Here is a 25,241-nt window from a genome sequence, read left to right on the forward strand (position 1 = left end):
TTGTTTAGCATTTCGAATTTAATTCTCATGATGTTGAGAAATATACGATCATTTAGCAAACATGGAGCGGCGTGTGGGACTCTCTACCCGAACGCCCTGGGAAGCTGCGACCTCGGAATTTCTACTCTGCAGATATCTGCCCTCAGTACAATACCGTACATACGTGTAACGTAATTGCATATCGGAAGGAAGATGGTCTGAATAGTTGATAGATACGCTCCTAACAATGTAACTACGAAGGGTAAGAGTACACTTAATCCAATACTCTCCCAACAAGGTATGCATAATCTGGGATATCCCATACATGTCTGGGCCTGAGCTCCGCCCACTTAGACGCCACGTTACTGCATTGTCCGCAGGTACCATGCGTTAGCGGCTGCCACGTCACGAGTCAGTTGAGCTGAGTTCGGTTGGCTATTCCATGCTGCAGTCGCTGCAGACACTTACACTTTGCAAAGTCCGCCCCCTTTCCCCATTTAACAAATGTAGACCCGCATATCGCATACATCCTGTCGGACTGGCGAATGCTTTCGTGGAAAGCCTGAACGCAAGTGGGGAATAATTGAATTGAAGTGCCAATAACACCGGTTATTAACCCGAAAGTGACATTCGTATATTTGTTGATAATCATGGATCATCGAGACCCAAAATGATACGGGCCACTACTACATCCTTGTCTCACGGCCTATGGTGTCAATTTTATCGAGTGCTGCCAACTTCCTGATGGGTAGCCTCGGCATTAAGCGTCCATACTATGTGGAAGAAATGTTGTGAGAGGTCAGTGCGAAAAATGGTGAATAGAAATGTGGTGCCGTGCTCCTGGGAACTAGAATCTAAGAAAAAATTACAGCATTTAAACACCATGCCTAAGCGACGTCCCCAGCCATCGGCACGAGGGGATTTCCTAACGAAACAAAAAATAAGAATAAAAACATACAACAGTGAGGATTCGCTGGTGGTCACCCACCCAACTACTAACTCACCGGCGTGTGGCTTAAGTACGGCTGAGCGGACGGGAAGCCCTGTTTTCCACACCCTATGGTCGTATGTATGAGACTAAATGCATGAGAGGTTTATAGAGTAATATGGCAATTGGTAAGAGAGCAGAGTACACAGGGCTATGCCGAAATAGGACCAACTTTCTTCTTACGTTGGAGAACAGATAATTTCAACTTGCGTATTACGTGTACTGTTCAATTAGTGGAGCTCGTCACGCTAAAGATACAAGAACCTTTGTTTTTGTTGTGGTCTAGTGGTAAATAGCCAGCTGCCCCCAGAAAAGGAGGGGGAGTGTCTCAAGATATTTTCAAATGCACTTGTAGCACAGGTAAGTATTAGCCTCAGCGATTCCGCCTTAGTGAGGAGATAACAATGCTCTTTGGTAATAATAATTCGCCGGTAATCAATGGAGAGGTTGATCAACTATACTAGAATGCGCATGAGGCTGAAGGCTGCATTAACAATAGAAAATATTATCATGTTTGATAAGATCGATAGAACGAAGAGAGTAAATAAAAAGTAATACCAGCTAACTGACGGAACTCGAAAAATATATAGACAGCTTTTGCATTCTGAATTTATTTCTGCGGTATGTCTAGTTTCATCTATGAATAAGAGGTAGGTTAGACACCCGTGAAGATTCAGAAGGTCCCTTGCAGCGATCAAGTAAATAGCGGGGAGGACAGAGTTTCATTTTCTAGTGTCCGACTATAGTTTTTTTTAGCTGGCATTGAACTTCAACCTCTTGACCACCGGGAACCAATCGACCATCAAACTCTTCGATCTAGCAAGACACGACGAGTTCGAGTTCGACGGCTCACTATCGCGGAATGACATCTACTTTAGTGACAACGTGCACTTCGACCACGCCATCTGGGCAACCGTTGCTAAGAACCTCGGTCTTTACGACACCCTAGGCTCTTCCATGAATCAATATATTACTGTCGAGAGCGCGTTTCAAGCCTACATAGCACGCGTGGCCGATGCCAAGAGAGTCAACCCCAGCTTTAATGCTTCAGTCATACAGGTTATGGGCAACCCTGGGACCACAGCTCTTTATTTGGTAACATTGTGGGATGATAATGCAGGTGCCGCTCCAAAATCTTGGGTTCGGGCTTTGTTTGGTATATTTGCCAGACTTTGCTTCGGTATTCACAACACTATAAGACATCGATGCTTATTCTTTGACAGAAGAGGAGCGTATCCCTTATCTTGAGGGATACAAAGTGCCTAAATTCTCAGGGATGATGGATGATGTTAACAAAATGGCAAACAGAGTGTCGGCAGTTGAGGTTAAGGTCTAGCAGATTCGGTGCTGAATTCGTTACGAAAATTATTGTTGTCGAGGGTTTGGCCGTCAATAACGTGTGAAGAAAGCCTACATATAAATGTTGTGCAAGCGACCCAGGATCTTCTCTCAACAATATAGCAGTAATCAAAATTTCCCAAGTCATGCCTACCAATTCTAGGATAGAGTCTAATATGTATATTTTCCAAGAACAAATTTCAAACGTGAAAAAGCACCAAGAAAGCACTGAAAAAGGTCAAAAAAAAGAAACGCAATACGAAGCTTCTAAACACGTTTCCCTTCAAAGCCCTCAGCGGGCCATCCCTGAAGCGTGTCCCCATTCTCAACATGGTCACCCGACAGAACCAGAGTATGTTCCAAAAGACAAGCATCCTGGCCCATCGAAGCACCGGACATCAAGCGCGATCCAGCCCGCAGGATACTCCGGTCTCCAACGTTTAAGGTGTGCAGCTCAAATCCACCACGCGAGTTCAAGTGACAAACCAAACTGGCATCGTCGACAGCAACGCGGTCACCAAGAGTCAGGAGGTCAGGCTCGGTGAAGAAGATACTGGGACTACCGTTGGCGTGGATAGCACAGTCCTTTCCAATGTTCGCGCCCAAGAGGCGGTAGTACCAGGAAATATAAGCAGAGCCAGATATCATTGGCTGGAGACCCACTCCATCATAGCAGTCTTTAATCAGCGTCTCGCAGGAAAGGAGGAATTGCCAGCGCTGGTTGTAGCTGCTCTTGTCCCAGTGATAGGCGCCTTCCTTGCGGCGGCCGACGACCGTCCATTTAATGCAGAGAATAATGCCAAAGGCAAGGAAAACTTGAGCGGCGGTGATGACAGATAGAATCGAGGCGAGAAGGCCGTAAAGAGCGAATGGGCGCCAAGCACCTTGCTTAAAACCAGCGGCATCGCTGTAGTCTAGGACAGCACGGAGAGCGAAAAGGGAGAACAGCACAGTAAGGAGCCAGTATACAGTAGTGACAATAACTGAAAAAACAGAATAGATCACAATTTGCCACATGCGGAGGACGTAGTAGTTGGCCTCGCGACGGTAGAAGGCGCGACCGAAAGGCTTGCAGGTATCGGAACCCTTCTCAACAATCTCGGTAACAGTGGCGGTCTTATTCTTACTACCAAAATTGGTCTCCTTCTCGTTGATGGTTTTCTCGCTAATCGTGTTCCCGTCTTCGCTGTCGCTGCTGGGACTGCTACTACCGTCTCCAATGATGGTTGGAGCGGTCGAACTGGTTGTCGAGGTGAAAGTAGAACTTGGGAACTGTATAGCTTCACCACCCTTGCTACCAGTCCAGACAGTGTTTGCCGGGTAGTAACCGTTACGTCGGAGCAAAGCACCAGAGCCGATCATGGCTTCACGGCCGATGGTAGCACCGGGTAAAGCGACGACACGATCACCGACCATAGTACCATCACCGATCACGATGCGGTCACGACCGTAGCCATCAGATGTGACCAGGGTTGAGCGAGAACCAAAGACAACATCGTTACCAACCTCAATGAGATCAAAGTCGACAGTGACGGGACCAACGCTGGGCCAGTAGACATGCTTGCCAACCTTGCCACCAAGGGCACGGACAGCCATCGAGACAAATTCGTAGTGACGACCAGTCAGGCGAGTGAGCTCGTGGATGTCACCTGCAGGTAAAATCTGCGCAAGCACAGCACTCCGCACCTTTTGGCGAGTGGTCTGTCTTGAGGCAGGACCAGGCTTGGGCTTTCCACAGATGAGATCGAGCAGGGACTTGATGATCAAGACCGCAATAAAGAGCACAACTGGGCCACCAACAGCACGACAGATCCGTGCAGTGATATGGAATGCAACCCGTTGATCACTGGTGTACCAATCTAGGGTAGACCGGAACATGTCGGCCGCGGGGGTAGGGAACTCGAGAACCATAGGGATAAGACCACCCATCCAGGTAATACGCGCAGCCATCCAAGTAATCAGCTTGATTGGCTCAACAATCAAGAGAATCCAAATCCAGTGAGGCTGAGGGATCTGAGAGGTGAGCAATTGGCGGTTAGACTCATCGGCGTCCTGGAGTTCCCAGCTCGAGGAGTTGGGACCAATACAGGTCCTCTCGGGGATATCGGCACCAGGAGCTACAATCGACTTGATGCCGATAGACGAGTCCTTGCCAATGCGAATGCGCTTCAAAAGCATGGAGGTATTGCGCTCAACGCCGAAGGGGCGACAAAGGCAGGTATCCAAAATGACATTGTCACCAATCTCAATCAGATCATATTCACCAAGCTTAGCAGATGCGGACATGGTGACATTCTTTCCAATCTTTGCGCCGAGTAGGCGGTAGAATAGGATACGGGACCAATTGTAGTTGTTGAAGAGACCCTTTCCGCACACCTGTAATGCCTTCTGGGTCAACCACCAGCGGGTATGGTACGGGCCCCACATAGGGGACATGCCCTCCTTATAGCGACCGATGACGAGCCACTTGAAGGCGATAGCACAGATGGGAGACACAATTTGTGAGCATAAACGAGCAGACATCACGGCAAAAACAACCAGAATCAAGCGACCGATGAGATTATCACGAATGGGGAATCGATTTGAGCACTCAGCGACGACATATGCGAACATCATCCACTGGAGGGCGCGCTTCATGGGGAAGAAGAGCACAGTCGGGAACAGGTGCAGGATTAATATGATTGGGTTCGTGCTGCTGTATGTCTTCTCGCAACCGGGAAAATCAACTTCCCCATCATCACCCTTAGCTGCCTTGACTTCAACGGCTTCAGTGATCTTGTGCTCTATCGCTCCGATGGTGCTGTGGTGGAAAAGAATGTCACCGGCAAGGAAAATATTGAATTCGCGACGAAGTTGCGAAACCATACGACCAGCACTAAGACTATCACCTCCGGCAGCAAAGAAGTCGGTAAGTGCAGAGACTTCATCTGGTGCGCAAGACAAAGCCGCAGCGAAGATCTCCCGCACGCGTCGCTGAACGGACGATAGATCACCATCCGAGTTGCGGGCGTGTATGGCCTCACTGATAGCCGCCTGGTCGGGGTTTCCGTAGAAATCAACAGGCATGGGACCCTTCAGGGGAATAATACGACTAGGTATAAGGTAGCCATCGAGCTGGTTATGGAGCTCGCCAGGTGTCACATGGTCATCATCTGGGTTCTGGACAAACAAAACAACCTGTGCGAGCCCGTCGCGCGGGTTGATTTGCACGTGCACCTCAGGGGCATTTGTTTTCTTGGTAAGAACAGAGCGAATTATTTTATCATCAATCACACACGCTTTTTTCGGGATCAATGTACTGAGTGGAGCACCAGTGGGGGGCAGGTAGCTTCGTAGTGCCGGTTTGCCAGGGGCGTGGCCGCGGTTAAGGTCTCCAAGGACAACCGCTCTGCGAGCTTGATGCGTTGGATCTTGTTGTTTGCCTTCGGCACACCATTCATGTATACTACCAGAGCGGGCCACTTGGGCTGATGGATAATAGGCTGCAGCGCTTCGTGTATCTGGCGAAGATCTGGCCTAGTGAGGCCCGGGGGTGTGACGATAACCACACCGACGACTTCCTGTAGCACATCGTCTGGGACGGAAAAGGCCAATGTCTCAGTGACGCGCCCATACAGTGGGGATTCGGGATCCTTGGCCGTGGTCAGCACAGCGTTTTCCACTTCGACCGGAGAGATAATTTCGCCGCCACGATTGATGACCTCCTTGCTGCGGCCAGTGATGTATAGGTAATTATCTGCATCGAGGTGTCCAAGATCGCCAGTATCAAACCAGCCTGATTCGTTGAACGCGCTGGTATCAATATTGCCCTCGGGGGTCAGATATCCCTCGAAAGCAGGCGATCCACGAATGCAGATGTGTCCGAGCATCCCATATTGCGAGACAGGCTTGCCACTCTCGGTCAGAATTGCAACCTCAGGACCAACGATTCGTCCAGAGGTTCCGTGGCGATCAAGCTTATAATTCCTCGGCGGTGCAGCAATAGGCATACATTCAGTCATGCCGTAACTGGGGAGGACAGAGCAGTGGAAAGTATCATGAAGCTGCACAGCAAGCGTTGGAGGAAGACCACCACCAGCGTTGCAGATAAACTGGATGGCACTTTGCTTCACAGCATCGGGACGGTGCTCGGCTTCCGCAAGAATCATTTGGTGCATCGTGGGCGTGGCATAATACCAAGTTGGTGCCATAAGAGGGCTTTGCACGGCATCCCAGAACATGCTAGGGTCAAACGATGGGCAGCATATCGTGGCACCACCGGCAAGGATTGGGGAGAATATACTGCGCATGATGCCACCACTGATGATGTTAGTACTTTCCTATCATATAACTTGGCAGGGGACGTACACATGGTTCAGCGGCATCATATTAAGACAGGTATCTGTCTCGGACAGTTCCACCGACTCTATGGTGGCCATAGTACCCGCGATGAGGTTATAAGTTGTGATGGGAACCAGCTTCTTGGTACCACTGGTACCACTGGTGAACAGGATAATGGCAATGTCGTCCCCAGAATTGGGGGGAACGTCACATGCACTAGAAGCATTTTGTGCAGAGATCACCCGGAAAGTCATGTTTTCAAGCTGCTCAATGCCAAACACTGGCCGACTACCATTATCCAGCTGCAACTTGCCAATGTCAGCGTCCAGCGCGACAACAGCATCCGCCTGTGCGTTTTCTATATCCACCTGCAGCTGCTCTGGCACCGTGTTTGTTGTCATGGGTACAATGGTATACCTGTTGACGAAAGCAAGAACAGCCACTGCCATAAGAGGGCCGTTAGGCAAGATGACAGCGATGCGAGGCTTTCCATGACGGGAAGGTCCCACAGGAATCTGGAAACTCTCTAAGAACTGTCGGATAGCATTATGTGTCAGATGCCGTCCGGTATTAGCATCAATGAGACCAGGGCGAAAGTCTGTCCCTATTAGTTCTGCAACGTTTGGTGTGGCTGCTTTGACTTGTGCGCAGAGGCGTGTGATTGATTCATTATTATTGGCCTTGATAGATTCGGGGACAGACTTGTAGATGTCCTGAAAGGTTGGAATCAGGTGACGAATGGGCCAAGAACCGGTGTGCGAGGATAGTAGAGCGGAGAGGTGGTGGGAAGATTCCGGGTGAGAGGCCTCACTGCGGAGATGTAGAAGCTGATCTATAAGTCTATCTGACAGTCAGAATTGGACGAAACTCAATTGAACGACCAAAAGAGAACAAAGAACAAGAAAACGATAGATGTGATAAAACATACGAAGATCCTAGTATTTCCGCCATACTGTAGTATGTCCAGTGCAAATAATTCTTCAACTCGATCTGATATACAACCTAGAAGGGGAAGTCCTTCACAACTTATATACTACCACCACACGCTATTAACAACAATCTGGCGAACCATCCATCAGGAGCAGTGCTTCATAACACATGCCATATGCCGCCACCAAATCCTAGCAATACCAAATCGATGTACTACCCAAAAGGAGAACTCCTTCACAACTCATACCCTAGTAATATCCACCCGATCCACCAACGGCTTGCAAATCACATCACATACACTCAATTGTTATCGTGAATTCTTCGTACAAAGCACGGCGACAGACCGGGCCAGGGTCTAAAGCAGAAAGATCCGCACCGCTTCCAGATCTCCAAACCCTGAGCCGGCTCGTCCCACGGAATTCCGTTCATGATCGGAGAGATCAGCTCAACCCTCAGTGCGCAACATCGTGCAGCTAGATGGGATGGTATTGGCCAGAGATAGAGCCATCATCGCGTACATCATACACGGGCCGTGAGGTGGTAAAACTCTAGGAACTTGATAGACATTGAAGTTTCCCGGAGCCAAATATCACAATCCGGCCCCTGTTTCAAGAGAGGTTTTGGTTATTAAACTTTTTGTTTAATATGTTGGAATTTCCTTAAACGAATGTAGTAATATCACCGGCATGGCTATGAGGAGAGATAAGCCCAGCTCCAGGGCTACTCTTAACATTGCCATTCCGAACGACCTCGCGTGATTTTCTACGTTTTCTAAAATACGCATCTATACTATATCTATATGGACCTTTCACATAATATCTTCGAGTCTCCCTAGATGACCAACTTTTCAATAATAATGTACTTCAAACCATACGAAATACGAAACGGATCTACGCAGGATCTCTGATCGGCATTTAGGGCCAAGCCAACACCGCATATCACATGGGTCTAACACGGGAAAATCCTGTCGGACTCCGTACGCATCCACGAGCTTCGGGCCGTGTATAGTTTTTGAGTAACTACTGGAGACGATCAACTGTCATTTTAGGCGCTAGGTATATGGATATTAGGTCAACGGGCCACATTATGACAGCAGTGAACCCCCACAATGTCCCATACAAATGAAGTACAATTGGTCAATTTACCGTATTTGGTCGAGGTACTACATAATATGATCTATTTATAATGGCGTCATGAGGCGATTTGCAATTTACATGTAACCGTCATACCCATTCGGGGAAATCCCCCTGTGGGAAAACAATGGGGGCAAACAACCTATAAATCATCCGTTCCTTGCCAAGTAACCTTACCTTTTGCCAAGCCGCTTGGCAGGGACCGTGCACATCGATGTAACCCCATTTCTTCCAATTGATATTCCATCCATTTTATCAATGACATTGTTCCCCCTAACGGCTGTTTCAGGAACTGTAAGATGCATATTCCTCAGGCTCTAGTAGGCTAAAAAGTTTGAGTTCATCGCTGGCATTGAGGTCTCGACATTGAGACCGCTGATCTCAATGGGGCCAACGTGGCGAATACGATAAACTGGCCTTAACTACGGAGCACTCCGTACGGAGGTACTTCCAACCACCCAGAATCAGGAGAAATGACAAACCTACTATAACAAATATAACAAATAGAATAGTTATGTTTATCCTTATTACCTATGAATACCGCGCTGATGCCGCCACTGTACGTAATAAGGGATTCCATAGTTGTAAGCTTCTATTCTTAGGGCTAGAATTAGAGTTCCACAGGATCGAGGTACTAAAGCAAATTCAAAGCAGATCCAATGGATATTTCCTCCCCCTGGATGGAAGTAACATTGGTCTCAAATGCCCAGTGTGCTTAGGGTGCTCTAATTTACATCGCCAAGTGAGGCTAAATCGGTTGAAACCGGCCCCGGGGGTAAAACTACGCCGTAAATTCCGATAGATAATCCATCTTCCCTATCTGCACACCTTTCACCCTCAAAATTTCATACACCGTCACAACATGAAAGTAAAAATTGGGGATCGCAAATCGCACCGAATAATCCTCTATCGTGTAATCGAACTCATTCTTCCCAATTGGAGCTTTGAAAGTTTGTCCTTCCTTCACAGCGATCTGAGCCGGATCGACCTTTTCGAGCTCCGCGAGTGTCCTATCAAGGCGCTTGTAAAGATCTTCATAGGTCTTATCGGGCTCTTGCTGCGGCGGAGGGTCGACGAAAGCTGCGCGGGAAAGGGTCTTGAAGACAGTGTTTGTTGCGGTCACAACTTGGAAGGAGAGAGGCTTCATATCCTCGACAAGCCTGGCATTGAGGAGGTCATCGAGCGGGATATTGTTTTCTTTCGCGTACTCTTCGGCTTTTTTTAGGAGGGTAGAGAGGGTATTGAGACCCCTGGTGAAAGTGGCGATAGTGTAATTGTAGAACGGGGAGGCCATTTCGATTTTGAGCTTCGAGTTTTGTACTTGAGCTATTTGGATTGTGAGTTAATAATAAATCGTAGAATGAATCATACAAGGCTTTAAATACGATATCCTATGCCCCTAGGAAAGGAACATTCTCATGCTTACCACTGAGTTCTCCCGATTTGAAATCCACGGATTACTAATTCACTTGCCAAGCCCTGGAGCCCCAGGGTCCAACTGCCATAGGCTGGAGGAACGAAGGAAGAATTTGGTAAAGATCTGCATCTTTACTATGCTGGACGCAGCCCACCCCGGAGCTAGGGCGTAGCCCGGAGTTCCGGTTCAGTTTGTATATTCTACCTACTCAGGTTCTTAGCTGCAACAAGTGAGCATGATATTCGGTGGTCAAGCGAAAATTGCTTGAGATCTTATTGCGCGCATTTATAATCAATTGGTCACAGGCAATGACTCTATACTAGGTCGGGCAAATTGAACTGTCAATTCGGAACGCTGGAAGTATAAGAGGCGGATGGATTTCTCATGTCAACTTATATTAGAATTTACTTCCTCTAACATTCCATACCATCTCTCACTGCGTCCCCTATATTTGCGAAGCTCCAAGTCATACGACAATTCCAGAACAACCAAGTCACGCTGGATGAAAAGCCCGAACTTGAGCAATCATCGAAACAATGGAGCCAACTACATCCGATCACGAGCTCATCAGAAATGCAATTGCAAACATTGCAATTGCATTTGACACGAACACCTACGCGGAGCTTCGAAGTTCTTTCACAGAAGATTGTGTGGCGGATTATACGGGGTCCCTTGGTCTCATGAATGGCATCGACACTGTTATTGAGCAACTGCGGAATACGATCGGGCACGTTACTACCTTTCACGGATTGAGCACGCAAGCTATACGGCTCACTGGCAAGGATACAGCCGAGGCTACGACGTATTGCTCCGCGAGTCATTACGTTGGCGACAAGTCGTTCTTCGCCGAAGCTAAGTATTTCGATAAGCTCGTCAAAGTGACTGAGGGAAACACTACAAAATGGTTGATCAACCATCGCTTGACTACGATGATGGGCGTTCCAAGGGGCGATGTCTCCATTTTCAACATGAACTTGGAAGGATGGGTTGACACCTTGACGGCGTGAGAGGATTCTGAATTTCATGATCGAGGCATGTATCTGTCTCAGTGCGATTTTGTTTGAAGCCAGTGGCTGACCTTCTTAATATCACACTTAGATGGTGAGAATATAAACCTATTTCAACTCTTATCCATTGAGTTGAGGTTGTGCTCGGTGGCTTGTTGCGTGCTCGACCAGTTTGTTAGGTTTCTCTTTTAGCTATCGTGGTCTTTCTTGTTTCTTTCTACCCATGAAGCTATGCAGTTATAGTGCCTTCCATCATTAGAATAAATTATACTTTTGGTTCTTCTTCCTCGCTTCAGCAAACATTCATGCTCTCCGGTAACTGATATACTTCTCCTTTCACGGGTGTTTTGGATAGACATCTTGAACGATATCAAATGGAACATTGGATGTTATGGTGGACCCCGGCTGGACTTTCTGGAAGATCTCGGGGTCTTATCGCTCTGGCTCGTAAGCAGCGAGAATACTGAAATGAAAAATGTGAGACTAATCTGTGGTTCCAGGCGAGGCCAGGGCTTGACCTGAAGATCCAACAGCACCGTCGGAACTGCGAAGATATTTGTAGAAAAGGCAAGACGGGAAATACATCACGGATTGTGTTTAGTTGTTGACTGAGAGAGAGAATGGGATCTCAGGAGAAGGGAAATCAATCCTGGTGAGGAGAAAACGTCGTATTCGCCTTAGGCAGAACGGCTTCATCACCATCCCGCGGTTCGTACTCGCTTCGTACTCGCTTCGTATTCGCAAAGTTATCCCGGAGAGATCTATAATTCAGTATAATTTTAGTGGTTTGCAATTGACAAAATGTTGGCATGATTTGAAACATCCGGATTTAAAGACCTTGTGGTTTCGAAAGTATGAAGTTTGCAGTAATGAAAATGTTTGAAAGAGGGTAGACCTCCGCAAAGCCCATTTAGGGGGTTCAAATAGCATCTTGTAATCGCTGTATTCTGACCTTTCTACTAGTTATATAGGGTTTAAATTTAGACTTGGAATTATAATAGCTGTATAAGTGTATACTCTAATTTTAAACAAGATCCGACTAGTGGATGTTAAAAAAAAGGTTAATATTTAGGATTTGCGCGGGAGTACTAGCATTTTTTACGTGAACTTCTATGATTTAAGACTTATCTAAAGAACGCGTTTTTTTCGCGTGTTTAAACGTAATATATAAATTTAGCTAGTTATTAATAACGTATTAATTAAAATAATAAAATATTACCCTAATCTAAGGGCTAAAAACGGGGTCTAAACATAAGGTAATTAAAAAGTCACGTTTCTTAGAATGTTTGTATTGTTTGGTGCTTATTATGGGCTTTGGGCCCCCATCGTGGACCCGGTGGGCTTTCACCCCGGGCCCATAGCCCACCGGTGGGCCCGAGGATAGGCCCAAAGCCCAACCCGTTTAGTGGGTTGGGATGGGTTGGACCTTGGGCCTTATGGGCTTTGCGGAGGCCTAAAAGAGGGTCGACTCTAGTTCTCCCGTAGCTCCCGTTCTGGGTCCCGCTCGGGGCCCCGCTTAGGCTCCCGCTTTAGCTTATCGAGAAATCTGCCTCTAGCTCGAGGTCGAAGGGGAGTTGAATGTGCGGCTCTGTTGAAAGTGGTATTTGGTCGAGAATCAGGACGTCGAAAGTGGGTTGAAAGTGGTCACGTTGAAGGACGGCAAAATGCGCGACATGGTGAGTGGTAACGTCAAAAATGTTGGAATGGCCCATTATGCGCGCTAAGATAAGGACACCGCTGGCACGTTATATCGATGAAGATTGTAGGTGGTTTGCGAAAAGAAGATTTTTTTGTCAAAAGTGCGACAGCGAGGTTTCTTCGCTTCCATAGGTAGTAAGTCCCGGCATCTTACTCCCCCAGTTCTGTTTTTCGATACGCATTGAGTAACCGATTAGATCAAGGACTCACAGCCTGTAGATAATGGAATATGAGAAAGAAAAGATGCATTGAATCTAGCTGCTGACCGAGAGAGAGAAAGGGAGGAACAAAAGATATAGGTGAGGTGCAAACCTTGGAAACTTCCTATCCGCCTCAGGCTGGCCACCTGAATATTCCGTACGGGCATATGTTTACATCATCGGAGTCGGGGCAGAAGAAATGATATACTTGAGGTGTGCAAATCTAAAAGTATTCTATAAAGATCAAAGGAGCGGGAGCTAAGGAGCGGGATCTAAATACAATGATAACTAGCGACTATACCCAAAGAGAAATCCCGAAGGCCATATCCCGCAATGTGCAACAACACTACGGTCCCCTGGTGCACCTCTAATTAAATTACTGGTTGAGGTAGAATTCTCCGCCGTTGATCGTCTTGCACTCGGTATCAACATTGCCAACAGGCCCCGTGTAAGCGCTACACTGATACTTGTAACCAGACTCAATGAAGGTCACAGCTGCTCCAGCAGGGCCCTCGGTGGCGACTTCGTACTTCTCGACATTGAAAGCACCGGTGGGTAAAAAGAAGGAGTAGGCAGGGTCAGCGCATGGCTCAGGGCTCTTAGGACCGACAGGAAGTTTGCCGTTGGTCCTAATTGTTTCGATTAGTCTCTTGCTATGGGAGTCCTCTAAACTTTGTGCAGAATAGTAATAACCCACCAAGCAGTGTGACAGGTAGTGGTCTCAAGGGCCGCTCCCGTCGGGCTCCTCGAAGTAAGGTGGAATGTCAAATCCCAGGTGTCGCCCTCAATAGTGTGCTTGAGGGAGATATCGCCAATGCTGTAGGGGTAGGCTCGGGACTCGGTGGCAGGAGCAGCGAAGGCGGCACCAGCAAGAGAGACTGCAATAGTAACGAAAGAAGTCTTCATTTTGATGGTTTGGTAAGAGATTTTGGGTCAAAGAAGACGAAATTGGGTTGAAGTATTTGGAATCGGTGATTCTTGCGTGAAAGTGAATCGTGATATTGTGGTAATGAAGGACAGATAGAAGAATGTTCCCAAGTGCTTTATATATATATTTAAAATGGTTCATATTGTTGCAAAGAGTACGCCTTACGAAGAATATGTCTCAGTCTGTCCAGCTCACTCAGTCGATCTTGACGAATTGTACATTGGATGGCCAGGAAGGGCCTAAGATTTTCCTCTATTCGATACGTGGCGCACCATTCCCCACCGCTCTCACTGCCAGTGTCTTAGTGTCTACTACTAAATATAGCTGAAATGAACATAACTCGGAATTCCGGAGTAGCGCGCAATACGAGCTCATGGCCCTCCAAGGTTGGAATATGCATAATATTAGATAATCATGAATCTAGGTAACCTACAGCCTTCCTGGGAAATACACTACTCGGAATTCCGGAGTAGCCTATAATGCATCCAATCAGCCGCTTGTGCCTAGAGCTTAGAGAATACTTGGCGCGCTAATCTCTCCAATATAGGACGCCTCATTCTATAAATGGAATTTTTCTGTGTATTTTAGACTGATAGTAGTATACTATATCGGATATAGACTACTGAAAATTCCGTGTCGTGGAGTAGCCAGTAGGATGTTGGGCATATAAATACTTTCAGCGGGATGCGAGTATGAAAATGTTAGAAGTCACCCTTTACACTAAATTCTTCATTCAATTAAAAGTCGGCACTCGAGTGAGGTCCCATAAATACAAGATGCAGCCCCAGTCATTGATCCTACTTGTGGTGGTCTTCTTTGCCCCTGCTCCTGCCGTCGCGGATGATGATATCTGCTCTTTGAATCCTTTTGAGGCATCAACTTGGTCAAACAGCGGAGCAAGCGACTGGTTAGAAAATTGGTTCAAGGATCATGACTATGACGAACGTTTGTATTCCTAGGTTATAATACATGATTGCTTATTCTGGCTGATCAAAAATATCTCCTGCTTAGATGATTGGCTTTACAAGATGGATGCTGAAACCACAGGAGATGGTGATCAAAACTCCGTCCTGGACTGCAAAGGCCTCTATTCCTCAGGTACCTGTGGGGGGCCAGAGGTGCAATGCAAATATTTCACCCCAGAGCAGTGTGAGATTTCTTCCCCTTTGAATTGAAGATAGAGATTATGGGTACTAATGGAATGATGGTTTTTTTCTAGACTTCTACGTCCGTCAAATAGCCGCACAGTTTAACCAGTACATGACCTGGGCCCATGAGATGCTGCAAGATTACACAATCAGTGACAGCCTCTCGCTTGATCAAATGATCTCGGACTTGGATGTTTATAACCGGAACGAGGGCTGGATGGATAACCTTTTGTCAACATTTATAAGTTGTGAGTGAAATGTCATCTCCGGTAAGAAAATTACTTGGCTGACTGATAGTTTAACAGTGACTACTATTGGAGGAGTCGCGGCAGCGCATTCAAGTGCTGGGACTGCGGACGTACTAGGGGTACTTGGTGGTGCCCTTTTGGTAGGCAATTTGATATTACATCTGCGCCGACATTCATCGCCGTACTAATCTGATCCCAGTTTACCTCGGCAAACAACACCCCAGACCAGCCCAGTCAGGCAGATATTAAACAAAAGTTGGAGGCATGGTTAGAAAAGTATTTCTGGGCAGTGCGAGACAATCTCACTAAGATCACAAACCGAATGTTTGGCGGCAACGAGATCGACAGCGACACCGATGTTCTCGACAGCTTCCTTGATCAACTCCATGCCCTAGGGCTCGATAACTCTGGGCAGCAATCGAAGATCTCACAGGTGTAGGTCAATGAGAATTTAGACATATTATGATATGATCCTATGCTAACACGAACGTGAAACACGTAGTCTTTCAAGTGGAGCCTTTTTGCAATCTGTCACACAGTCTGATATCACAGACGCCATCGAGGCCGGCTTCCAACAGATGGTAGCACCCCCTTCCTTCCAACCCTGCAAAATGTAATCAACCATCTTGGACATAGCTAATGATACACAGAAAAAGCGAATCATTGGTGTACTTTTTACTACATCGAACGTTGCTGTCAACAAAGCCGTTCGTCTTCTCTATCCCCAAAGCATCATTCTGCTAACCGCCATATATAGAGAATGAATGACGGCGATAGATATTGCAATGGATATGGTAATCGCTATATTGATGGTCACTGCTTCATGTTGTACTATCCGGATGGGGGTCACATGAAACCGGTTGATGCAGACGTACTCAACAAGCTGGAGTTCACATATGGTATTGACCCCGCGGCTCTTTACCAGAACGTCGACGCATGCGATAACTCCTTTGACGATGGTTGGAGCAATGGGGTGGAGCTGTCACCCGATGGTAATGGATACACTCCTTGTTTCTTCAATATGATCATCATGAGAGAGTGGACTGGGGATTGTACCAAGAGGAACTGGAAGTTTCCTTCCTGGTGGCGAGAGATTCGGAGTGATCTTCCTTGTCCCAAGGGGACGTCGTGAATTAGGCGACAAATATAGAGGCAGATATACTACCCTGGTGGGGATTCCAGCTTACTCCCTAAGCTATTACAGTCATTACAGAGGAATATGGAGTGAAATGCCAGCGTGGATTAAATTTCTATCGAGAAGTGAACCCATGATACAGCAAGATTAACAAAACAATAATCATGGAAGTCGTTATAAGACCTGCAAATTTTCCACCATTTTCCTCTTCACGCCCTTCTCTCGCCCATGACGGCTCTCCCTATTCCTACTTCATAGCTCCTGTTATCACAGGAGCACACTTTTCAGGTCCCCACGATTCTGGAGAGAACTTTCATCTCATCCTCTGCCTGGAAAATATCAAGGTTCCATTCCATCCCTAATAAGCTCATGAAATCATGTCTAACCAACCTTCAAGGGTCGATCCTGGCATTACCAAAAGCCGTCATCCCAAGGCATTATCCTTGAAGCCGACATCGAATGCAATAAGCCCAGAACGCCAGATTGGCACTTCCCCATCCCATCCACCACCACCACCACCACCACCACAATCATCCCCGGTCGGCCAGCTCAGCTCAATATGGGTCCACAAGTGTCATCGACTAATATCGCACCTATCTCACCGAGCTCGAGACCAGCGAGGTTTCAAAATCCGAAGATGCCCTTTGCCCATCCAACAGCATAATTAAGACCCTAGCGGATAAAGTGCAACGTTTGAGGGCTTTAATATAACGAAATGCCCGGACTTTTGCTGGACGACCCCTCTCCATGAACCTGGAAGAGATGCGAAATGGCCAACAATTCTCGTTGAAGCAGAATGATCCAAATCAATGGCCAAACTACAGCAAGATGTACTGCTCTGGCTCCGTAACTCGGAGCAGGGGGTCAAAGTCGCTCTTACAATTAAGATTACTCAGAAGGAGAACATCAGTATCTAGCGATGGATACTTGACTAAACAGCTCGCAGGACTTCTGTTGAGCCCATCCAAACCATCCGCATCGCTCGAAACTGAGTTACCGGGTCGTCTCACTTGAACGTGATTATCTCTATAGTTCTTTCCGCGGAAATAGAGCTCAGGCCACTGGTAGAAGCTGCGAAGGACAGCAAGACTATCTGAATATGCTGCGACAGGCCGGGAAGAAGGCGCCCAGAGCGATTACGTCCTCTTCGACATTCAACCTTCGAAATTCAACCTTTGACATTCGCACTCGATTTCCTTAACTCAGGAGATATTCCTTTTCATGGCAAGGTATCGTTCAATCCGAAAGCATACATCATTTTCATCAAGATGCCTATTCCAGCCCACGAACAAGCCGCAGCGGCTTTTGACGGTATGCTTGAATGGGCCTTGAGGCAGTAGGCCTACATAAAGCGACTCAGGCATGGAGATCCGCAACATTGACTGCCACAGATGGCACAAGGAAGAATGCAGACAAGGCTTTGTCTCCACAAAGAGCCGTGTAGCTTCTAAGAGACCCTCAGTGGTTTTAGAAGTTGCACCATGAGACACTTCCGAAATATTCACCGCGATGTCCACTATTGGGTGGAGCCAGAAAGAGGGCTGGCCAGTATGGCTATAGGAGTTACCCTCCAGAATCTCACCCTGTTGTCGTTTTTCTACGCTTTCAATATTCAGTCAGACTTGCTGTCTTTTTTGAAGACTTCTTCTAACACTTTTGAGTTTTCTCTCCAATCCCCGTTCAATCGTGTATATATAGCTTACTATGCTCTAATGCTGTTAAACTTATAAGCTGTTCCTGAATTTCAAAGACGATATGCGTGATTTTTGATGTCTATCAACTAAATTACTTGTCTACCGACAGAACGGCGGACAGAAAGGTACTTGGGGCGGATATAAAAAGCGACCTTGCATATGTTTTTCCAGCACATATCTTTTATTAGTTTCTCGAGTCTGACAAACTAGCTAATTTAGACTAACAGAAGAAGAGAAGAAGAAAGCTATCTGATAGACAAGTTGCGAATACCGCCAATGGGCTCACTCAACCTATATCGAACGAACAATTCCAACGGTGCAGTGCTCGGATTCGCAAGGCTCCAAAGTCGTGAGTATTGTAAGGTTAGTCCCTTTCCATCATACGAAGCCTGAAATATTCTCCCTTTCTGATCGCCCATAAGAGACAGAACCAAAAGCTATATGAAATTTAGATACCATCACACTTAAACCGTGCAACGTAATGTTCAGTCACTTATTGGATGGATATGACATCTGCGGAATGGTGTGTGGTTGATCCGAAGCAACATTGTGTTTACGATGGCTCTTAACTCATGTGTTGTGAGGCCCTGGTTTGCCTCAGTGGGATGGACATGACCAAGACATGACATAACTGAATGTGGGAGCCCCGTGTATCGATCATGATGAACCACTTGCCACGTTTTTGGGTCTTGAAAGTCTTCCCTGGTAACAGGGTCTTCTTCCGTCCGGTCGGGTCTATAAGTAGGTTAGTTCCATGTATTATGTTCATACCACACTTTGCTGTCTGCTTGCTCCCGCCATCCTTGGTCCCTGAGCTTCTCAAGACTGAACTAGTCGACTCTCTGTGTCATTAGCTTGGTCAAAGGCAATGTGGTCCAATTCATAGTTATTAAGCTCCGTCCATCTGAGATTCTCAAATGTTGGAGCGACTCCAGGAGGATATTCAGTTGGCCATTCGTTCATAGTATCCTGTACGCTGCGCACGGGAAGTATGGTCCGCGGTAATTCATTTGGTCCAAGCTCGGGGTGGAGTGGATAAATTTCAAGCAATTTATCTGGGTGCGGTTTGAAGTAGCATGGTTCGAACTCTAGAGTTCCGTCATTCGTATCTGCCAGGGATACTTCAGATGTTTGAATTCCAAGTCTCCAAATCTCATCAGAAGAAGGGAAGTCAGGCTTAAGAACTCTGACTTATTGAAAGGGTGATCCGAGAAAAGCGTGAGGTTGAGCTTGTCTGCCGGCCATTTCGAAAAGAACAACTGATGTGCTTGAGGGATGAGAAATGGAGCAGAGATAGGGGATATATGCAGAAATGAAGAAATATAATATGCAGGGGGAAATCAATAGTGTGGCCGACACAGGAAAAGGCGACGGAGTTGAAATTAACGTTCAGTGGGATCTAATACCAATTTTGGATCCCAAGAACTTTCCCAGGCTTTGTAATCTGTACCTTTTCAGAGGACTCCGAATAGCCTGGTGCTTCCGTCTTTCTATCCCCTTGGAAGGGGACTATTTCACATATCACTATTCTTCCCTCAGCTCACCCCGGTCCCCTCAGAGTATCGTGTTGGCTTTGTTTCATACTTTCGTGCCCAAGTGTCGTTGGGGGCTCAGTCAATTGAATCGGCCCTATCGGGCAGAGAGGAGCAGTTATTATTTTGAAGACAATGACGTGGACAGTAGAATACTCGGGTTCAGACTTGAGTGATTTACAAAGGCAAGTTACTTTGCTCCGAAGTCACAACTTTGTGGGAAAGGGCAAAGGCATTATTTTGGCAAGAACCTAGGACGTTCCTTCCACTCCCGGTTCCTCTAATGAATTTACGTATTTCTTATAGCTTATGCGGCCTTATGATATCTTTTCGGTGATCTTTTCAGTGGTCTTTTCAAGTATTCTGTTTATGTCTTTTTCAAGATGTTTTCTCGAAGCTAAATGGGATTCTTCTGTGACTTCCTATGTATGTACAATCAACAACTCTTGTTCCCACCCGTCACTTTTTGAGTCCAATGACCGCCAAATTACGCGGACTTTCACTGTAGTCAAACACTGGCTCAACCCAGCAGTCTTTGACCGAGTCCTGTTCACGAAGGAATTGCCACCGATCCACAACAATGATAGACTCCACGAGCTGAGCACTGAACGCCATTAAGCTCCACACAACACTCATATGTTTTCTCGTGTGCAGGTACTGAGTCTCGTAGGAGTGAATCTCCTCATCAGTCAGGGTAGCAATATGCTCCTGCACCTGGGGACCATATATCGGGTCTCGACTCATCTTGATCGTCGCAGCACGAACATATGCAGTAAAGGACTTGAATGCAGCTTTAGGCACTGCTCCGATGATAATAGATCTAGCTTCTGGGAAGGGGTCTTCCGGCACAGAGGGCTTAGGAAGAATGCTTCGATCAACGAGAATACGCTGGAGAAGAGCACGGAAGAAATGACGGGTAAAGGACACTTCACTGTCATTCAAGCCCCAATTGTATGGAGCCTGCACGGCCAGTGCACGAGCTGTGATGTTAAGCTTCATACCGGTCGTTGCTCCGGGACTTCGGTAATTCTCGTAGTATTTGGACATAGGGAACCCGTGCGGATCGTAGGATGTTCCAGTCTCTTTAAGTCGAGGGTGGAGGGACTGAAGGATAGGGAGGTTATGTGTGGTTGGACCGAGGCGTTCCGTCAACAAATTGTAGCAACAACCGATCATAGCGACAGCCACAATTGAAGGATTTAGAATCAGGGATCGTAGACCATGGTGAACAAGGTTTCCACAAGAGTGAAGGGAAACGACCATCAATCTAGCATCGCTCTCTTCTTTTCCTTTTCCATCAGAGGCTTCAGCGGGGGATGGATGAATGATGTGGTCGATAATGGGCTCTAAGAGGCCATCTTGGATTTCATGCTCAATATAGCTGAGAGTACCGCGTATTTCTGGCTCTGGCTCTGGCAGTTTTTCTTGTAATGGGCTTTTGATGGGGAATCCGAGTAGCTCGTCAGATTGAAGACTAATCTCGGCTATTTCGAACACAGGGACATCCGGTACCTGCGAGCCCTCTATCGTTGGTTGCGAGGTATCCGTCATTTCAGAAACCGTCACTTCCGGGGTATCGTTGCAGCCATCGCATGGACTTTTGTCCTTGCGAAAATATTGAGCCTTTGGATTCTTTGCCAACTTGGCTCGAACATCCATACTCTTCGCACCGCTGATATATTGATGCTTGCGCTCAATTGCGATGATATGCTTGTAGTAAGGCGAACTGGCCAATGTCCGTCCAAGATAGTTCTGTCCAGACCCAAAATCAACAATATGAGTGACTGGCTCACCTCGGCGCTTATTGACAGTTTCTGATAGAGATGCGACATGTTGAGAAAGGCACTGAACCTCGTGTACTTTTTTTCGGTTCATATGCATAGCAACTTGCTTTGGCAATTCGATCCTCTCCGGAGATGAGGTGGGCATTTCTCGTTGGAGTGTCAGTAGACGGATATTGAAAATATAGTCTAAGAGGCTCTGGGGAGGGAATGCTCCTCCATTCCAAGTACGGCTGCTTTGATCTACGGAAGGCTCGCCGGCGCCTCGTAAGTGCTCAATGTCCTCTCGTAGAAGTAGCCGGATGATATCCTGTGTATCATGCTGTTCGAAGAAATATATCCAATCTTTTGGCAGGATTTGTGTATAGAGGTCGGGCTCCCGGGTCAGAAAGTCGACCATATGCACGCCACCGCACAAATTCATAAAGAGCACCGACGTAGTAGAGAAGGAGAGGAGGGCCTCAATGTACGCATCGGGGTCCTCCCACGCCCCGGAGATGGGTAGGGGGCGATTAAAAGTCATGCGAATTAGTGATCAATTGTCTCACCAAAATCTCTATGAGGATTCTTCGCGGGAAATCGTTATTATGGAGCTCTCTAGGGCTTCCAATTTTCCAATTTTATTGTGCTGACTCATCCTCGGATCCTCCCGAGGTCTCGCGGGTCCAGGAACAACCTTGGGGGTATGTGAACTAACTACACCATGCCAATCGCAACAGTTCGCATTTATTAAATTTTATAATAGATATAGGGGTAATATATTCCCTTAACTTTTTGCAATAACTTAGTCTTTAAGACTAATTAGCCGTCAATTCGCTTTTTTTCACAAATATTTGAAGTAAAGGGGCTTTCTCCCATGGACGGCGACTCTGCTCATAGTTAGTACGAGTATTCAGGCCATCGAGGGGAATGGGTTGGACTATACGTTTGAACATAGGCGTGCAGCCTCTTATCCCGCAGCTCCTGCTTGACCACCGCATTATGAATCTTGGCCGCATCCGAACCCCAGCCCAGCACCTGCGTGTACAAGCGCAGCGAATAGGAATCGATGGCCTGCTGCAACTGAACTGCCTGATACTTCCCCAGGGTCTTCAAATACGGATCTCGCGGCCAGGGTGAAAAAGGCAGCGTGTAGACCGACAAGCTAACATCCTCAAAGCCGGCCTCAATCATCCAGTTCTCCAGCTTATGGTAGATGTTCAGCTCCCGGCCGCTCTTTTCCCCGGCGAAATTGACGGCCTGCTGCCATTCCATCAGCGCCGAGTTTTTCTTGAGGGAGCCATCGTCGCTCCGGGCCCACACGGCACTCTCGTGCGATTCAAAGTAGCCGCCGGGTTTGACGTGGTCATATATCCGGCTGATAAACCTGGGCCAGTCGGCCACGCATCTGCGCAGTGTGTTAGAATGTCACTCTCGTTGGGATAGCCGGTGACACAGACATACCCTGCCAGGCATCGTGCATGGATAAAGTCGAAGTGGTTTCGTTCATACACCCATTCGCTTTCAAAGTCCTCCACGATGAACTCGATATTCGGGGCCACCCAACTAGGCTGAATAGGGCTGATGTCATTCCCAATGACTTTGGCGTTAGGGAATTTTCTAATATCTGGGGTGAGTCTTCCTGGTATACAAAAATGGAGGATGGAGTATTTCAGGTACTCGGCAATGTCCATAACCCAAATACCTGTTCCGGTTCCCAGGTCAAGAATGTTCTGTGGCGATGAGATGAGAGGCGCATTATAGAGCTCCCCTCCAAGTAGCATCAGCCATCTGCACCGCTCTGGTTAAACACGCTCGTTCACCAGGAATGCGTCGCTTCACCGACATGTGGTGTGTCTGAAGGGAGAGTTCAGTATGGCAACATGGACAGTCACGAAGAATGGTGCCTTACTATGTCCATTCGATCCTGCTCCTCTTCGTCATTTGGCATCCTAATTTAGTCAGTCTTCCCAGCCAGGAATCTCTAGAGGAATGTGTAAAAGCACATATAATTTCCCTAGTCATCCGTAGGTCAGTTGGTTATTTAAGCTTAGTACCAAGGGCACAGGTTGGGCATATGTTGAGCAAGACTACTTACTGAGCCCCTACTGCAATACCGTCGACCATTCTCATACTCAAATTCGAGTACGCTCTCCGACAGGGAAGTAAGATCAGACAGCTCATCGTCGAATTGACTATTGGTGTCCTACAAGGCGGATATTTAATTCCCGGGTTACAATGAGCCAGTCGAGTCTACATACGTCGCTAAAATCATCGATCGTAATTGGACCGACCGCGTTAATAACGATCTCGGCGTTGGCTTGGGGTACAGATGTGCTTGGTTCAGATGCCGAGGGCACTTCGTGGGGAGTGGAAAGCATCGTGATGAGAGGAACATAACAGGGAAAAGTTTTAGAGAAACTGCGGAATAAATAAACCTGCTCCTCTCTTGCATACTCTTAACACAGGTTTGATATTAAATTTTGTGACCTATCGAGTGTCGTGCATTGATTTCGCTCTCGCTTTCCGTGCTGGCCAATGAAAATCACAGAATTCAAATCAACTCCACTCCATATGCATGCGTTCTTCTAACTTTCCTAGGGTCAAAAAGCAATCACAGTCCTACACCATCCCTATGCCGTGTCATTACACTGGGCGGCCCAACCGCTGCCCTGTCAACAATCAGATTAGACTGGTCATGTCAGCATTATACACAGATCATAAGCAGTCCTGCATAATTTGATGTTATCGCGCGTGTGTTAGATTGCAACAGCCTGATTTATATATACAATCGAGGAAGCAGTGTACTCTAGGCAACATATCGCACACATGAACTGGTTAGGTCAATATGACCAGTTTTCAATGAATTATTCAACCAACATTCGATATGGTGCAAGACGGAAAGACCATGACTGTGTGTGGTTCTCCCGTGTAGAACCATGGCGTTCTCGTGTAGTGCAAGTACCTATCTAGCAACATGGGATTGAGTTCTAGGGACTTTTCAACAGGTCGACAGTGAGTCCGTTTTCTAGGCTACGCGGATATCCTATTGTGCATCTATATGAGACACGGGTGATGGTAGATTTCAGATTTGATGTAAAAGCAATCTTCCGCCCCACAACTTAGGTAACAAACTAATGTTTCCCTATGCCTTTCGCTTAGATATAAATCCTGTGTTAAGGGTTCGAACTTGACCTTTCCTCGCTATTTAAATAGGGAATCGATTATTTCTGGTTTCACCAAGGACGCGTGCATAAACGCACTAAAGTCATGAAAAGAGAAGCTGATATACATCAATCCATAATAGATATACTAAACATTGAAACCCTGGCTCAAGGTCATCTCAGATTCGAGTCTGCACTGATTGATATGGGTTCAAATAGGCTTGTGCTATGAAAGCATTAGTGATTCTTATTCAATAAGCCATTAACCTGAATCAAACAACGCACCAACCTGTATCTTCCGCCAACGAATCTTATCAAAAGACCGTTCGTATCCTTTGAGTTCACTCAATGCCTGCTCTGTGATACCTAGTACCTCGTCTGGACAACCATCACTAATGCCGTGCAGGTTGTTCGGTTGAGGCATTTTATCTCCGAGTTTCGATATCCAGCGTTCGAGATCGGTGACTTTTATTTAGTAAAGAGAGCAATTAGCAGCAGTCAGATAACGACCTACTTAAAGTATTTGTTGGATAATAGGGCTCTGAAACGCTTCGTGTCCTGTTAGTCGCTGAAGAGAGACATGTTTCAGAGCAAAATGCGAGTCTAGGTGATTCTTGACCGC

At 46.8% G+C, this 25,241-nt stretch overlaps 9 protein-coding genes across 9 annotated transcripts; 3 read left to right on the forward strand and 6 right to left on the reverse strand.

The window, feature by feature from the left end:
• Positions 1 to 1,371: 1,371 nt before the first annotated feature.
• Positions 1,372 to 2,303, forward strand: N7517_001733 (Chloroperoxidase; the record flags this gene model as incomplete). Its single annotated transcript, XM_056719463.1, has 3 exons — positions 1,372 to 1,398; positions 1,724 to 2,123; positions 2,191 to 2,303. The coding sequence occupies 3 exons, from the start codon at positions 1,372 to 1,374 to the stop codon at positions 2,301 to 2,303; spliced, it is 540 nt and encodes a 179-aa protein (XP_056583598.1).
• Positions 2,304 to 2,572: 269 nt separating this feature from the next.
• On the reverse strand, positions 2,573 to 7,576 carry N7517_001734 (non-ribosomal peptide synthetase; the record flags this gene model as incomplete). Its single annotated transcript, XM_056719464.1, has 4 exons — positions 2,573 to 5,539; positions 5,605 to 6,604; positions 6,653 to 7,465; positions 7,554 to 7,576. 4 exons carry the CDS (start codon positions 7,574 to 7,576, stop codon positions 2,573 to 2,575), a joined length of 4,803 nt encoding a protein of 1,600 aa, XP_056583599.1.
• Positions 7,577 to 9,469: 1,893 nt separating this feature from the next.
• N7517_001735 (DUF1993 domain-containing protein) lies at positions 9,470 to 9,982 on the reverse strand (the record flags this gene model as incomplete). The annotated part of the gene is made up of 1 exon (XM_056719465.1): positions 9,470 to 9,982. One exon carries the CDS (start codon positions 9,980 to 9,982, stop codon positions 9,470 to 9,472), a length of 513 nt encoding a protein of 170 aa, XP_056583600.1.
• A 659-nt stretch (positions 9,983 to 10,641) lies between these two features.
• On the forward strand, positions 10,642 to 11,112 carry N7517_001736 (nuclear transport factor 2 family protein; the record flags this gene model as incomplete). Its single annotated transcript, XM_056719466.1, has 1 exon — positions 10,642 to 11,112. The coding sequence occupies one exon, from the start codon at positions 10,642 to 10,644 to the stop codon at positions 11,110 to 11,112; it is 471 nt and encodes a 156-aa protein (XP_056583601.1).
• Positions 11,113 to 13,386: 2,274 nt separating this feature from the next.
• N7517_001737 (uncharacterized protein) lies at positions 13,387 to 13,916 on the reverse strand (the record flags this gene model as incomplete). Its single annotated transcript, XM_056719467.1, has 2 exons — positions 13,387 to 13,639; positions 13,708 to 13,916. 2 exons carry the CDS (start codon positions 13,914 to 13,916, stop codon positions 13,387 to 13,389), a joined length of 462 nt encoding a protein of 153 aa, XP_056583602.1.
• Positions 13,917 to 14,714: 798 nt separating this feature from the next.
• N7517_001738 (uncharacterized protein) lies at positions 14,715 to 16,466 on the forward strand (the record flags this gene model as incomplete). The annotated part of the gene is made up of 8 exons (XM_056719468.1): positions 14,715 to 14,883; positions 14,950 to 15,087; positions 15,158 to 15,334; positions 15,392 to 15,474; positions 15,534 to 15,769; positions 15,837 to 15,915; positions 15,985 to 16,041; positions 16,092 to 16,466. 8 exons carry the CDS (start codon positions 14,715 to 14,717, stop codon positions 16,464 to 16,466), a joined length of 1,314 nt encoding a protein of 437 aa, XP_056583603.1.
• Positions 16,467 to 18,408: 1,942 nt separating this feature from the next.
• N7517_001739 (uncharacterized protein) lies at positions 18,409 to 18,792 on the reverse strand (the record flags this gene model as incomplete). The annotated part of the gene is made up of 2 exons (XM_056719469.1): positions 18,409 to 18,600; positions 18,721 to 18,792. 2 exons carry the CDS (start codon positions 18,790 to 18,792, stop codon positions 18,409 to 18,411), a joined length of 264 nt encoding a protein of 87 aa, XP_056583604.1.
• A 1,362-nt stretch (positions 18,793 to 20,154) lies between these two features.
• N7517_001740 (uncharacterized protein) lies at positions 20,155 to 21,999 on the reverse strand (the record flags this gene model as incomplete). Its single annotated transcript, XM_056719470.1, has 1 exon — positions 20,155 to 21,999. One exon carries the CDS (start codon positions 21,997 to 21,999, stop codon positions 20,155 to 20,157), a length of 1,845 nt encoding a protein of 614 aa, XP_056583605.1.
• Positions 22,000 to 22,355: 356 nt separating this feature from the next.
• On the reverse strand, positions 22,356 to 23,836 carry N7517_001741 (class I SAM-dependent methyltransferase; the record flags this gene model as incomplete). The annotated part of the gene is made up of 6 exons (XM_056719471.1): positions 22,356 to 22,863; positions 22,920 to 23,226; positions 23,279 to 23,312; positions 23,368 to 23,407; positions 23,573 to 23,661; positions 23,717 to 23,836. 6 exons carry the CDS (start codon positions 23,834 to 23,836, stop codon positions 22,356 to 22,358), a joined length of 1,098 nt encoding a protein of 365 aa, XP_056583606.1.
• Positions 23,837 to 25,241: the final 1,405 nt, after the last annotated feature.

This window comes from Penicillium concentricum (genome assembly GCF_028827145.1).
Source record: "Penicillium concentricum strain IBT 3081 chromosome Unknown utg000001l_segment0_segment0, whole genome shotgun sequence".
In the NCBI taxonomy this organism is placed as follows: domain Eukaryota; kingdom Fungi; phylum Ascomycota; class Eurotiomycetes; order Eurotiales; family Aspergillaceae; genus Penicillium; species Penicillium concentricum.